The sequence below is a fragment of the Hyperoodon ampullatus genome (genome assembly GCF_949752795.1).
Source record: "Hyperoodon ampullatus genome assembly, chromosome: 2".
In the NCBI taxonomy this organism is placed as follows: domain Eukaryota; kingdom Metazoa; phylum Chordata; class Mammalia; order Artiodactyla; family Ziphiidae; genus Hyperoodon; species Hyperoodon ampullatus.
Window position 1 is genome coordinate 52,127,439 of NC_136915.1, and position 12,325 is coordinate 52,139,763.

Here is a 12,325-nt window from a genome sequence, read left to right on the forward strand (position 1 = left end):
TCTATTCTTAGTATTTACATGTGATTATTCCATTTAATCTTCTCTATTAGTATTTTTAACTCAATACATTCTTCCTTCAACCAAAATTATACTACTTAGCTAATAGTATAAGGAGCTTTTTACAGTAAAATTTTATTTCCCCCTCCCAGTCTTGTATGCCATTGTCAAATGTTGCACTTTATTATGTTATAAACTCCACAGTACATTGTTATTGTTTTTGCCTTAAATAGTCAATTATTATTTAAAGAGGTTTTTTTAAATAAGGAAAATGTATTTTTATTCATTGGCATTTATTTTTTCCTGTACTATTCATTTCTTTGTGTAGATTAAAAATGATTATTTTCCTTCTGCCTGAGGGCTTCTTTTAATATTTCTTGTAGTGCTGCTCTGACAGTTATGACTTCTCTCAACTTTGTATGTGTGAAAAAAGTCTTAATTTCCATTTTTTGAAAGATAGTTTTGCTGGATGTAGAATTGCAGATTGATAGTTTCTTCCTTCAATACTTTAAGGTTGTTTTTCCACTGTCTTATTGCTTACATCTTTTCTAATGATAAATCTGTTGTAATTCTTATCTTTGCTGCTCTATATGTAATTTGTCATTTTCTCTTGTGCATTTAAGGTTTTTTATTTACTGCTAGTTTAAGCAATCTGATTATGTTGAGCCTTGGTATGGCTTACTTCAAATTTCTAATATTTGAATTTCATTATACTTCTTAGGTCCATGTCTTTATAGTTTTCTTCAAATTTGGAAAACTTACAGCCATTGTTTTTTCAACATTCTTTTCTTTCCCCCTATTTGTCTTCTCTCCTTCTGAGACTCAAATTTCTCATGTATTAGGCTTCACTACAGCACAATACCCTTCTGGGGATGCTAATCAATGCCACATGTGTTTCTCTCTGATTGGTGGAAATATGAACTATTCCCAAATCTGTGTGAGATCTAAAAATTTCCCCACCTTTTTCTTTTTGTGTTTCTTTCTCTGGCCTTGGGTTTCCTCAAATGCATACATTAGCCAAGTCTTCACATGAAGACATGAGGGCAACTCTTTGGAAATCTCCAGAAAGTACCCCTAGGAGATCTCTCCTTGCTGCTACTTTGTACTGGACATTCTAGCCTTCTTGGCCTTCCTGAACTTCATACTCTGTCCCTTTAGCTCAAGGAGAATGCTGGGCTCAGTTTGGAATCCCTCTTCTTGTTCAGTAAACTGAGCTTACCTCATTTCCTTCTCTCAGGAATCACTGTTCTATGCTGCCTGATGTCCAAAGTCTGAAAAATATTGCTTCATATATTTTGTCCTATTTTTTAGTTATTTAGGGTGAAATGGTACATCTGATTTACCATTTACCAGTAAACTGGAAGTGGAAGTTTACTGCTTTTGTTTTTCTATGACCAAGAAGATCCTCTGTTCTTAATATAAGCAAACATTCCTTAACTCTGTCTTTAGGTGATAAAATTGATTGCTTCATACATAAAACTTCTAGCCTAAAGACAGATCTATGTGTTTGGTATTCTAATAAAAGACCGTGTGAATAAAAAATCAACTTACTTTATTTCGTCCTGGTAACCCAAATCTTGATGGTTAAGTAATGTTTCCAGAAGGCTCAAAGTCAAATATAATCCATGTTTCCTACATATAGCCCTGACCTGCAAATAAGAAAAGATTTGAAATTTCAATATAATAAAATTAAGATTTGAATTTCCCTCCTATAATTAGAACTTATATAATTTGGACAAAGAATTAATAACCAGGAGTGCATTATACCATTAAGATACCATTTAGGACAAGAATGTCCACCTGAATGTGCATCACCAGCAAATTTTTAGTGGCTTGACACAAAGGTATAGTTCATTACTCAGAAGCCACTGAACTTTGAAATGCTGATCTTACATTCTTGTCAGCCATGGAATGGGCGGTCCAGACCTAGAAATTATACACACTTATTATATAAGTAAATTACAAACTATTTTTGTACAACTACTTTGATTTACCAAAGGAGCTTGTTGTATTAGTAAGGTTACTATCACTATCTGTATTTTATATATGAGGAAACCAAGGCTTAGAGAGATTAAGTGACCTTCTCAATGTCACATAGTTAATAAATGATGAAACTTAGTCTAGAAACCAGGTGCTCAATTAATATTTGTGGGATGGATGAATGAAGGGTCATTGCAGTTTCCCAAGTATTTAATATTTTCTGAGTCCAGCTGACAAACCAGTTCATCTCTGAAGTTGGTGGGTGTGTGATACTTAGATTCAAACACATCAAACTTTTAGGGTTGTCATAGTATGTGTTCTGTGTTTAGCATAATGTTTAAACATAGAGACTTAAGAATGAAACATGACTAATTTTGAATACCGGATATGCTGCCTGTGATTTGTGTGACCTCAGTAAGTTACTGAAACTTTTTATTCCCAACTACTTCATCTACTAAGTAAGACCAGTATTTTCTACTCCTCAAGAGAAAATAAGCAGTTAGAATAATGCTTGGATTTTAGTAGGAATTTGATTAATATTTGTAGAAATGAAGAAAAGGAAGGCAGGGAAAAGGAAGAAGAAGGGATACAGAAGAAAGAGAGAAGAGAAGAGAGGGAAGGAAAGGAGAGAAAGGGTAGCAAGAGAACTAGAAAGAGAGAGAGGAAGAGAGAAAAAAGAAGGAAGGGAGGAGTAAAGGAAGGAAGAAAGGGGCAAAGGAAAGAAAATAAATGTCTAATTCAGTGTTTGGAAAAATTGTAGCTACTATTATTATTTTTAGAGGAGTTTCCATACACTGACTGTATTAAGCATGTCTTTTTATTCTGATGCTTTGACATCATGGGGCCTTGCTGATCCTGGAGAGACTGCCTCTCTCACAGGGCTAGCCAATTCCTAGAGATAGTGAAGGAATGGCTTGCAAGTGTGTCTTTCATCTGCAAACAAACTACTTCTTTTATTGAGGCTCTCACACTTGGGCCACTATTTCCATGTCCTAATTACTCAAGGGCCAAGTGCTAGGCAACTAGGAATGGCCCTTATGTCCCAGAGCCCACTGAAATTATTCAAACTAGCCAATCCTAAGCCTTCTTACTCTTGTCTCACCCATCCCACAATAAAGGCTCTTGCCCAGATATTCCCTCATCCTCTCTGCCTCCTAACCTCCTGGTGCTTCCCCATGTGGCCTGTGCAGTGTTCCATTCCCCTCCTTTTGGGAGCTGAGTAACAAACTGTCTTTTCAATGGCAATCACCTCCTGATCTGTTGGTCTGACCGTACTTGAATAATATAACCTAGATTTTAATACAGTGACAAAAAGCTAATTTTCATTTGTCTTTATGCAAGGAAACAGCCAATCTGGGTTAGAAACTTGCACATGTTACTTACTAGTTGTAGAAGAGTATGTCAGGGAAGGAAAAAGATCTATTTAGGGCTTCCCTGGTGGCTCAATGGTTGAGAGTCCACCTGCCAATACAGGGGACACGGGTTCGTGCCCCGGCCTGGGAAGATCCCACATGCCACAGAGCGGCTGGGCCCGTGAGCCATGGTTGCTGAGCCTGCGCATCCGGAGTCTGTACTCTGCAACGGGAGAGGCCACAACAGTGAGAGGCCCGCGTACCACAAAAAAAAAAAAAAAAAAAAAAAAAAAAGATCTATTTAAAACATGAAGAAAATGAATAATAGTTTGCCAGAAGAAAAAGGGGTTGAGTATAATTTCAGGCAGAAGAAAAGCATGTATAAATGATGGGTGAGAAAGAGCATGGTGCTTTTTATAAACTGCATGTATTTTGGCATAATTCACCCTACTATAGTTTTATACCCCTTTTCACTGGGCAGTAAATATCTGTTCATGAGAACTTCTCTAAAAGACAGTGGTTTACTGAGGGCTGGAACTGTGTCTCCTTCATTTTCCTATCACCATTCCTAGCACAGTGTTGAAAAATAGTTATTGAATAAATGAATACATGGATGAATTAGGAATGAATGAATGAGTTGAAGGTCCTGAAGAGTAGAATGTGTATGGGCATAGGTTGGAAAAAAATAAATTGAGAGAGGTAGAAATTAGTCACATTATGCCATTTTACTCAATAAATAAAAATAGACTTATCCTCATGATTAGAGCATATTAGCGTTTTTTTTTTTTTTTTTTTTTTTTTTTGGTACGTGGCCCTCTCACTGTTGTGGCCAGAGTGCAGGCTCTGGACGCACAGGCTCAGCAGCCATGGCTCATGGGCCCAGCCGCTCTGTGGCATGTGGGATCTTCCTAGACTGGGGCACGAACCCGTGTCCCCTGCATCGGCAGGCAGACTCTCAACCACTGCGCTACCAGGGAAGCCCATATTAGTGTATTTTTAAGCATCAATATTAAGAGGTTATTCTAAAAACAGTTTATTTACTTCTGGCAACATTGAATTTTGCTCCAGGCTAAATGAACAGCAGATTAGAAATAGTACATCAGGGTTCCTAGAAGCAGATTGATTGATAGCTAGGAACTGACTGCTGACAGTTGTGGAAGAGCAATAGAAACATCTACCAGAAAATCCTGGCAATTTAATGTTATCTAAGATTATTTTAAAAATCCATATTCATTAGGATGTCCCTTGTTCAATAAGAAAATATTTGGCTATGTATAGTTTCTTCTGTTCAATAACGGCATTTTAAAAATCAAACGTAAATAAAATATTTATGTTATTTAGGAAATGACATGTAAAATAAATATTCATTTCCTCAAAATGCTCCTCGAGAGAGTGATGCACAGATGCTCTCTCAACTTCCTCCCTTCCCATTTATGGTTCCATTTGCATTTTACCCCATCACTCTACTTAAATTGTGTTTACCAAGTCATTAGTAACCTCCACAGTTTCAAATTTAATGAATACTTTTGAGTCCTGATTACAGATGATCTCTTTGCAGCATGTGACATGGCTGATCATGCCATACTTCCATAAATCTATTCTCTAAGCTTTCTTGACACTGCCATATTTCTTTTGATTATTTTTAGTCTCCTTTCTTGGCTTGTCTTCCTCTACCTACTCCTTAACAATGGGTGTCCTCCTCAACCTTCCCTTCTCATTTTCCATTATGTCCTTGAGTAATCCTAATTACTCCCAAGGGTTCAACTCCATACTGAAGACCCTTAAATCATTTAGCTTTAAGCTCTCAACCTACATCAACACGTTCAAAACTGAACTCATCATCCTTTCCTTTACCTCCCCAACTACTGATTTTTTGTTTCCTATCTCAGAGAACGGTACCACCACCTACCAAGTTGCCAAAGCCAGAACCTTGGGAGTCATTTTTGATTCCTCTGAATTCAGGACCTACGTCTAATTAAATCACCAAGACCTACTTTTCTATCTCCTTAATATTGCTATCCCTCTTGCTACTACCCTGGTCTAAACCCTCATAATTTCTTGCTTGAATGACTGGAACAGTCTTTTAAAGGTTCTCTCTGCCTCTAACTCTCTACATTCTATTAGAGCGCTCTTTTCAAATTTCAAATTTGACCATATCACTCATTTGTTTAATATCCTTCAATGATTCCACTGGGGCTTTAGGATAAAGTTCACACTTCTTAGAAAGACCCTTCAAAAACAAGTTCCTCCTTTCCATTCTAACATCAACTTGAGCAGCATCTCCCACCATCCCCAGCCACCATATATTTACTGTGCTCTGCCTATATGAAATGGCTTACAGTTCCCTGAATTAGCCATGTTCTCTCTTACTTCAGTGACATTTCACATTGCACCTTTTACCTAGAATACCTTTCCTGTCCCTTCCTCTGCTCTCCCCCAGTTCTTTGCCAAATTCACATGTCCTCTAAGATTCAGTATTTGCATCATCTCCTCTTGAGTTTTTGGGTGAGGCTAGGTTGGTGTTCCTTCTCTGTGTTCAAATTTACTGCCATCACTGCCTTTTACATATAGAATTGTATCATGTTTAAAACATTACCTTTTCCCAGAGCTCCTGGAGAACTCTGGAACTGAAATCTTAATAGTTTGCTGTCCTTAGTGTCTTATCACACAGAACACATTGAGTGATTAATATGTTGAATGTAAGAATAAACATGCCATATTGTTCAGAAATCTGGCTATTGCTTTGGAAGAAGGGAATGATTTGAAGCTAGTAGAAACCATTTATCATTTTAGGGCAGAGTGTACTGATATAGAAACAACTAAGTACAAAAAAGGAGTCTGGCAAACTGCAGAAGAAAGTCTTACAGTTCTGGTCACTTGGTAAACTAGTGTCATAGCTGTAGTCTTGCCATAGGCGTGAACCTCACATTCACAAGTCCCAGTTCCCTAAGTAAAGGGACTCCCTCTTGATGATAATGAGGGAGTTGCATGAAAATGAAGCAAGAGTAATTAGAGGTAGAGCAACCTGTGTTCTAGCAGCTCCTCCTGGCAGGAAGGTCTGCAAGTAGTTCGGGAGGTCTTTGTGATGTAGAGCAGAAAGAAGATGAAAGAATATGGATTATGTATAAAAGTGTTAAACTGAGCCTGCATGCTTCGAAACTTCTTAGGTTCTACAGACTATTCACTCTACACCTGATTTGAATAATGGTCAGGGAAGTTAATAAATAAATGTATGTGGATCCATGTTGCCTCAGGAATTCTTCCTGAGCCATCATTGTGCCAAAAATGTGATAGAGGAACAGAATGAGTGAGTCCACAGAATGAGGAAGACAGATATTAGATACGTTTTTATACTCTTCTTTGAGAATGGTGACAGTGCCATTGATTTGAGTGACAAGACCCATAGATCACCCTTCAAAACTGCATTTATTTATCTGAGTAGAGGCAGATGACCTCTGAGCCATCTGAAATATTGGCTGTGAGGATGTGCTCTTTTTCCCCTCGGCACGGGGTGCATAAATTTTGTGAGAAACTTAAGGAGGTCTGTGAAACCCTTCCAACTCAGATGGCCTTTCCCAGTCTCCTCGGAAGTCCTGTGTCCAGGAACAAGTATGTTGGGGTGCAATCACTGCTGCTTGCCATGTCCAGTGTCTGTTGGGCCTCAATTTGTCTCATGTTCTGGGGAAACAGAATTCTATTTGCCATGCCTCCCAGAACTGTAATGTACTTTGAATGAGTTCCAGATGTCTTAAGAGATGCCAGATGGCTCATGAGAGGCAGACCAGCTTCAAGGAAAATGTGCCTTATTTCCTTGGATATGAACCACAAATTTAAACTTTCAGGGCCAGCTCAGGGTGGAGGACATTCAGGGCCCGCTCTGATAGCCAGCATTCAATGTGGCTATCGCTTGACCCTGGGAAAGGTCCTCCTTCCTTAGGCTATTTTGCAGTGATAATTTCACGAAACACAGATTTTTTTTTTTAATATAAGGGAAACCTATTTACTGAGTGCCTCATATATCAGACAGTATACTAAGTACCTTTACATACTTATCTTGCTTAATCCTCACAATAGACACGGGAGGTAAGATATTTGGAACCCAGTTTTTCCAGATGGAAAATCTGAGGCTAAAAAGAGTTTCAGTAAATTTATTTTGATTTTCAAGTCATTTATGTACCATTCCACCAGGGCATCTGAGAACATTCAAGCTTCACTGATGCTGTTATGTATTTTCCAATCTAACAAGAAATGGTTCCTTCTTAGTCAATTTCCACTGATCTTCTCAATAACATAATGAAGGCCATTTATGATGTGTGCAATCTCCTGTAGTGTTGTCTCCCTCTTCTAGTGAAACAGGCTTGCATGTTTAATATTCATGTATACAATCTACATGCACACACACATGTACACACTATCATGTGCTTTGCCTTTGCATGGTTAGTTGACTGTATAAATGTAAGCACAGAGAAAGCTACTTCTGTCCTAGAATAAGAATCCACTTTCAGTATGTTGTGTCCTTGCTTCCTTAGTAAACATCACTTGTTCTTCTGAATTCTCTGACTCTCTCAATTCTTAATTCCTGTTTACCTGGATGAAAGGCATTTTCCAATCTTTCCTATAGGAATTTTTTGTTTTGGGGGTCTGTAAATTCCAATTGCTTCTATTCCTCTGGAATTCTAACTCCTGTATCCTGGACTCCTTCCAGATATATCCTTCCAGATATATTCTGCCTATTGGAGTTCCAATTGTGTCTCAATTTCCAGTATTCATCTATATTTTGAATCCTGGCTCTGCCTCTTGTTGGCTGTGGTCCTTGAGAGATTCAGTTGGCTTCTCTGAGACTCCATTGTTGTTGTTTTTCATTTATTAAATGGGTATTATAACATCTACCTAGATCTTGTACTTATTTGTAAGTGTTAAATGAGTTAATGTAAGTAGAGCATTTAGTGCAGTGTTTGGCACTGTAGGAAGAACTCAGTAAAGCTTGGCGGTGAAAGTTGTTGTGAATGGAATTGCAGTAACAGTGGTCATTATCCAAGGTAACCTCATGACTGGAGTTTGTCTGGCTAAAGACAGCACATGAGTTATATGGGTCTGGATCCTCTTTCAGGAAACATATCTGCAATGTTAATTAATGCTCCCAAACAGCATGCCAATCTCTGTCAGCAATAAATCCCATCAGTCCCTACAATTTGGTGTCCCTAAGGAACAGAGTACCACCTGCTGACCTCACTGGAAGCTGGTAGAGGGTGTGAGAAATGAACACTTGGCCTTAGAAAAATATTTCTTTTCCATTGTGAAAGGTTATTTGGTATTGTCATATTGTCTATTGTTAGCATAAAACATAGCTCAGTGTAAGTAATTCCTGGACCAATTCTGCACATTTCACAATTCCTTTTCTCTCTTGTTTTTCTCCTCTTGGGCACAGAAAAAAAAACAGTTGTAAAATGTAATCCACAGGCAGAACACAGATCATAACTGTGCCTTCTATATTTTTAATTTGAATTTTTATTTTAGTGTCTTCTAATCACTTTTAAATTTCTATTAAACAAGATATTGCTTGATTTCCAAAAGGATGGCTGATTTATCATATAAGGGATTAGTTGTAAAAACAGGAAGAGGAAATCTTTTACTGTAAACATTCTGTTTTCCTTAGCACATCACTTTCCTCCTGGTTGATTGAAATTTGGGAAATGATTATTAGACTTACACTATAAATATTGAACTTACATTATATAAATCCTCCTAGAACCTACATAGTATATATGCACTCCTACTTTCAAAGCTAGCCAGTTATGTATCTCAGTATGTATTATTCTTAGTGAATAATATAACTGTGCCTTCTTACTATAAACCTAGTGCCCCGAGGTAGCCTTCTAGAGATGACTGAATCTGAAATCTAATTTTGGTTACCTTGGGTGGGGGCAGGTAGCCAGAGAACAAACGATCTTCTTTTCGAAAACTCAGGTTGAGGTTCTCCATGTTGAGTTTGCCCTTGGCTGCCCTTAGTGCCATCTTCAAGATCTCCAACAGGTGGTGGTTCACTTCTGACTGGCAGTTGGAGTCTTGAGGGGCAGTACTGCTTGGAGAGGCAGGAGAAAGGCTGTGAAAAGATGATCCACTCAAAGCTGATTCACTTTGCTCTACAGCAGCAACTAACACAACACTGTTAAGCAATTATACTCCAATGAAGATGTGGAAAAAAAAATGGTTCTGAAGAACCTAGGGGCAGGACAGGAATAAAGACGCAGACATAGAGAATGGACTTGAGGACACGGGGAGGGGGAAGGGTAAGTTGGGATGAAGTGACAGAGTGGCTTGGACATATATACACTCCCAAATGTAAAATAGATACTAGTGGGAAGCAGCCACATAGCACAGGGAGATCAGCTCCGTGCTTTGTGACCACCTAGAGGGATGGGATAGGGAGGGTGGGAGGGAGACGCAAGAGGGAGGGGATATGGGGATATACGTATATGTATAGCTGATTCACTTTGTTCTACAGCAGCAACTAGCACACCATTGTAAAGCAATTATACCCCAATAAAGATGTTAACAACAACAACAAAAAAGCTGCTGTGTGTTTTCACACCACACCTCTCACCCCAATATATACTGTGGAATGAGAGGACCCACCTAGTAAGGCCTTCTAAATCTGGGTAACCTCGTCATGGGACTACATGTGGAGATTGCATAGATTAACTAAAGTCTGTTCCACTCTAGTGAGTCCCACAGTCTGTTCTCCCAGAGGTACCAACCAACTGAACTAGAACATAGACCAAAACTTGTAATCCACTAACTCTTTTTTTCCAGGTTAGAAAAACTTAGAAGTGACCATAGTAGTTTACTTTTCCTGCTTTATCTTACTTTTCTTAAGCCCAGATAATTACTGATAGCAAATCAAATTTCCAAACTGTCCATTGCCACAGCAGATCCTACCAGATCCCTGTAACCAGGGAATCTATATAGAAGGAAATCTTGAAGCAGGTGAACTTCCTGCATTATCCTCGACTCTGCTCTTTGTATCTGGAAAACCCAGAAAATGTTTGGGTACAATTATTTACTTACCATCTGGCATGCAAATGTAAGTAGTTATTAAAATAGTGTATCTAACTGACTATTGTTACTTTAAATAATTGGCAAAAAACAACAGGGTGATGAAATGTTATAGTCATTTATTTTGTGAAACTAGTTTGAGAGGTTTACTCATTTAACATTCAAATGTATGTGTCCTCCCAGATCCAAGCTGCACTATCTTCTCCACAGTGAAGCTTTTCCTTATTTCCACTCCCACTTAAGTGCCACTTCCCTAGAGGGACATTCCATGACATCCCCCAACCTCCACTCATGTAAATCAGTTTCCTTTCAGTGGTGTGCCAGTAAATCTTTAACGACTAGCTCTCCAAGATAAAGCCCTAACCTGTAGCATTACTAATTTTCATGGTGCCAGTACTCCCACCATGGCTGATTTCAAGCTGCCAATGTGATGTCCCTGAATGAGGAACTGGAAATTGAGGCTCACCGGCAGCCCTCCTCTTGCTCCATAACCCCCTGCTTGAGAGACTCTTTCATAGTTCTTTGTTCTTTTCCTTAATAAGTCTCCCTCAAGTTGCAACTGCTTCCTTATTCTTTTAGCTGTTGTTTCCTGCCTGACCTCCTCCCTAGTAGATTGTTCCATAAGACGTGGGCTGAGTCTGTTTTGCTCCTATATCATGTGGATCTTGTACAGATTGGCCTTACCAATCTGATGTATCTGTCCCAGATTTGAATCAGAAGTTTTCCTTCCTCTTTCCTTTTCTTGCAAAACCAGTTCCTGTGGGTAGGAATTCGTAAGGTTTTGGCCTTCGGCTCAGCACACAGAGTACTGAATGGGCAGGTGTTATATGGAACCCATTCACTGCAGCTGGTGGATTTTGTAGAAAAACATGCTGCAGGAGTTTACTTCATCTGGTCCAACTTAGGTGATGAGAGCCGTTGCCACTCCTGCTGCCACTGGTGATGCTGGAGGCTTTTTAAACATCACAGAGTGCCCCATATAAGGCTCTACCTGACGGAACCGGGGAGGGCCTTTTTCTGAGCTGTACATTAATTAACAAAGAGCCTGGATTAATTACAGGTCATCAGTCCTGCTCTTCCATAAACACACTGTCTGGTTTATATAGAGCAGCACCTTCTCTGATGAATTCAAAATGATGTCTTTATGCACCTTTTCTATACAGTAGATTTCCGAATGTCCCTGCGAGTGAAGTGATGCAAGCTCTCTGGATAAGTGGAGTGCTAATGACATTCCACGGATATTTATTGAGCATCTCCCATGTGCCAGGAACTATGCTAGAAGTATGCTGGACACTGAGTTGGCCAGGAAAGATACCATTCCTAAGCTCAAATGTCAAAGAAGTAATTACAAGTACAATGACTGTTATAAAGGGAAAGGGCTATGGGATCATATAGCAAAGAGATATAACCTAGTCTAGGGCTCAAGAAAAGTTTTCTGTCTAGGATTCGTAAGGCCCATATCTGCCAATAAGTGGCAATATGTTCTGGTTCATCGTCTACTACCCTTCAGGGCTCAAATCTCACTATTTGTTTTATGTGAAGTGTGGTTGCTGATTATTAAATATTGCCAGGGCTTTACAGCTCTCAGCAGGGCAATTGCGCCAAGTGATAGTTGACTGGTGTACCCACATGGCAGCATCATTTTCTTTGGACTGTGAGCCCCTGAGGGAGATACTGGGCCTTGCCAATCTCTGAATTCACTGTGCTCAGCAAAGTGTGCCTGGCAAGCAGCTGGCATTCAATGAATGTGTGTTGAATGAAGTATTGCAGTCAAAAAGGGCACATCATAGAAAGGAATCAAGTCTATTACTTGGCCCAGGGATATTTTTATAGGACACGGTGCCTTTTTCCTAGAGTGAAGTAATACACTTCTATGCCATGGCTCTTAACCACTATGTCACATTATTTGTAAGAGGAAAGAGTGTCTTCTGGTAGGATAG

The 12,325-nt window shown here is 39.1% G+C and overlaps 1 protein-coding gene across 1 annotated transcript in view; it reads right to left on the reverse strand.

Moving 5' to 3' along the window:
* Positions 1 to 12,325, reverse strand: part of LOC307064399 (uncharacterized protein C1orf87) — a gene marked incomplete at both ends in the record, with an annotated part of 94,645 nt that overhangs the window by 31,415 nt on the left and 50,905 nt on the right. The window contains 3 exon segments of the mRNA XM_079720926.1: positions 1,348 to 1,354; positions 1,549 to 1,646; positions 9,243 to 9,432. Of these exon segments, the coding sequence (XP_079577052.1) occupies positions 1,348 to 1,354; positions 1,549 to 1,646; positions 9,243 to 9,432 (295 nt within the window).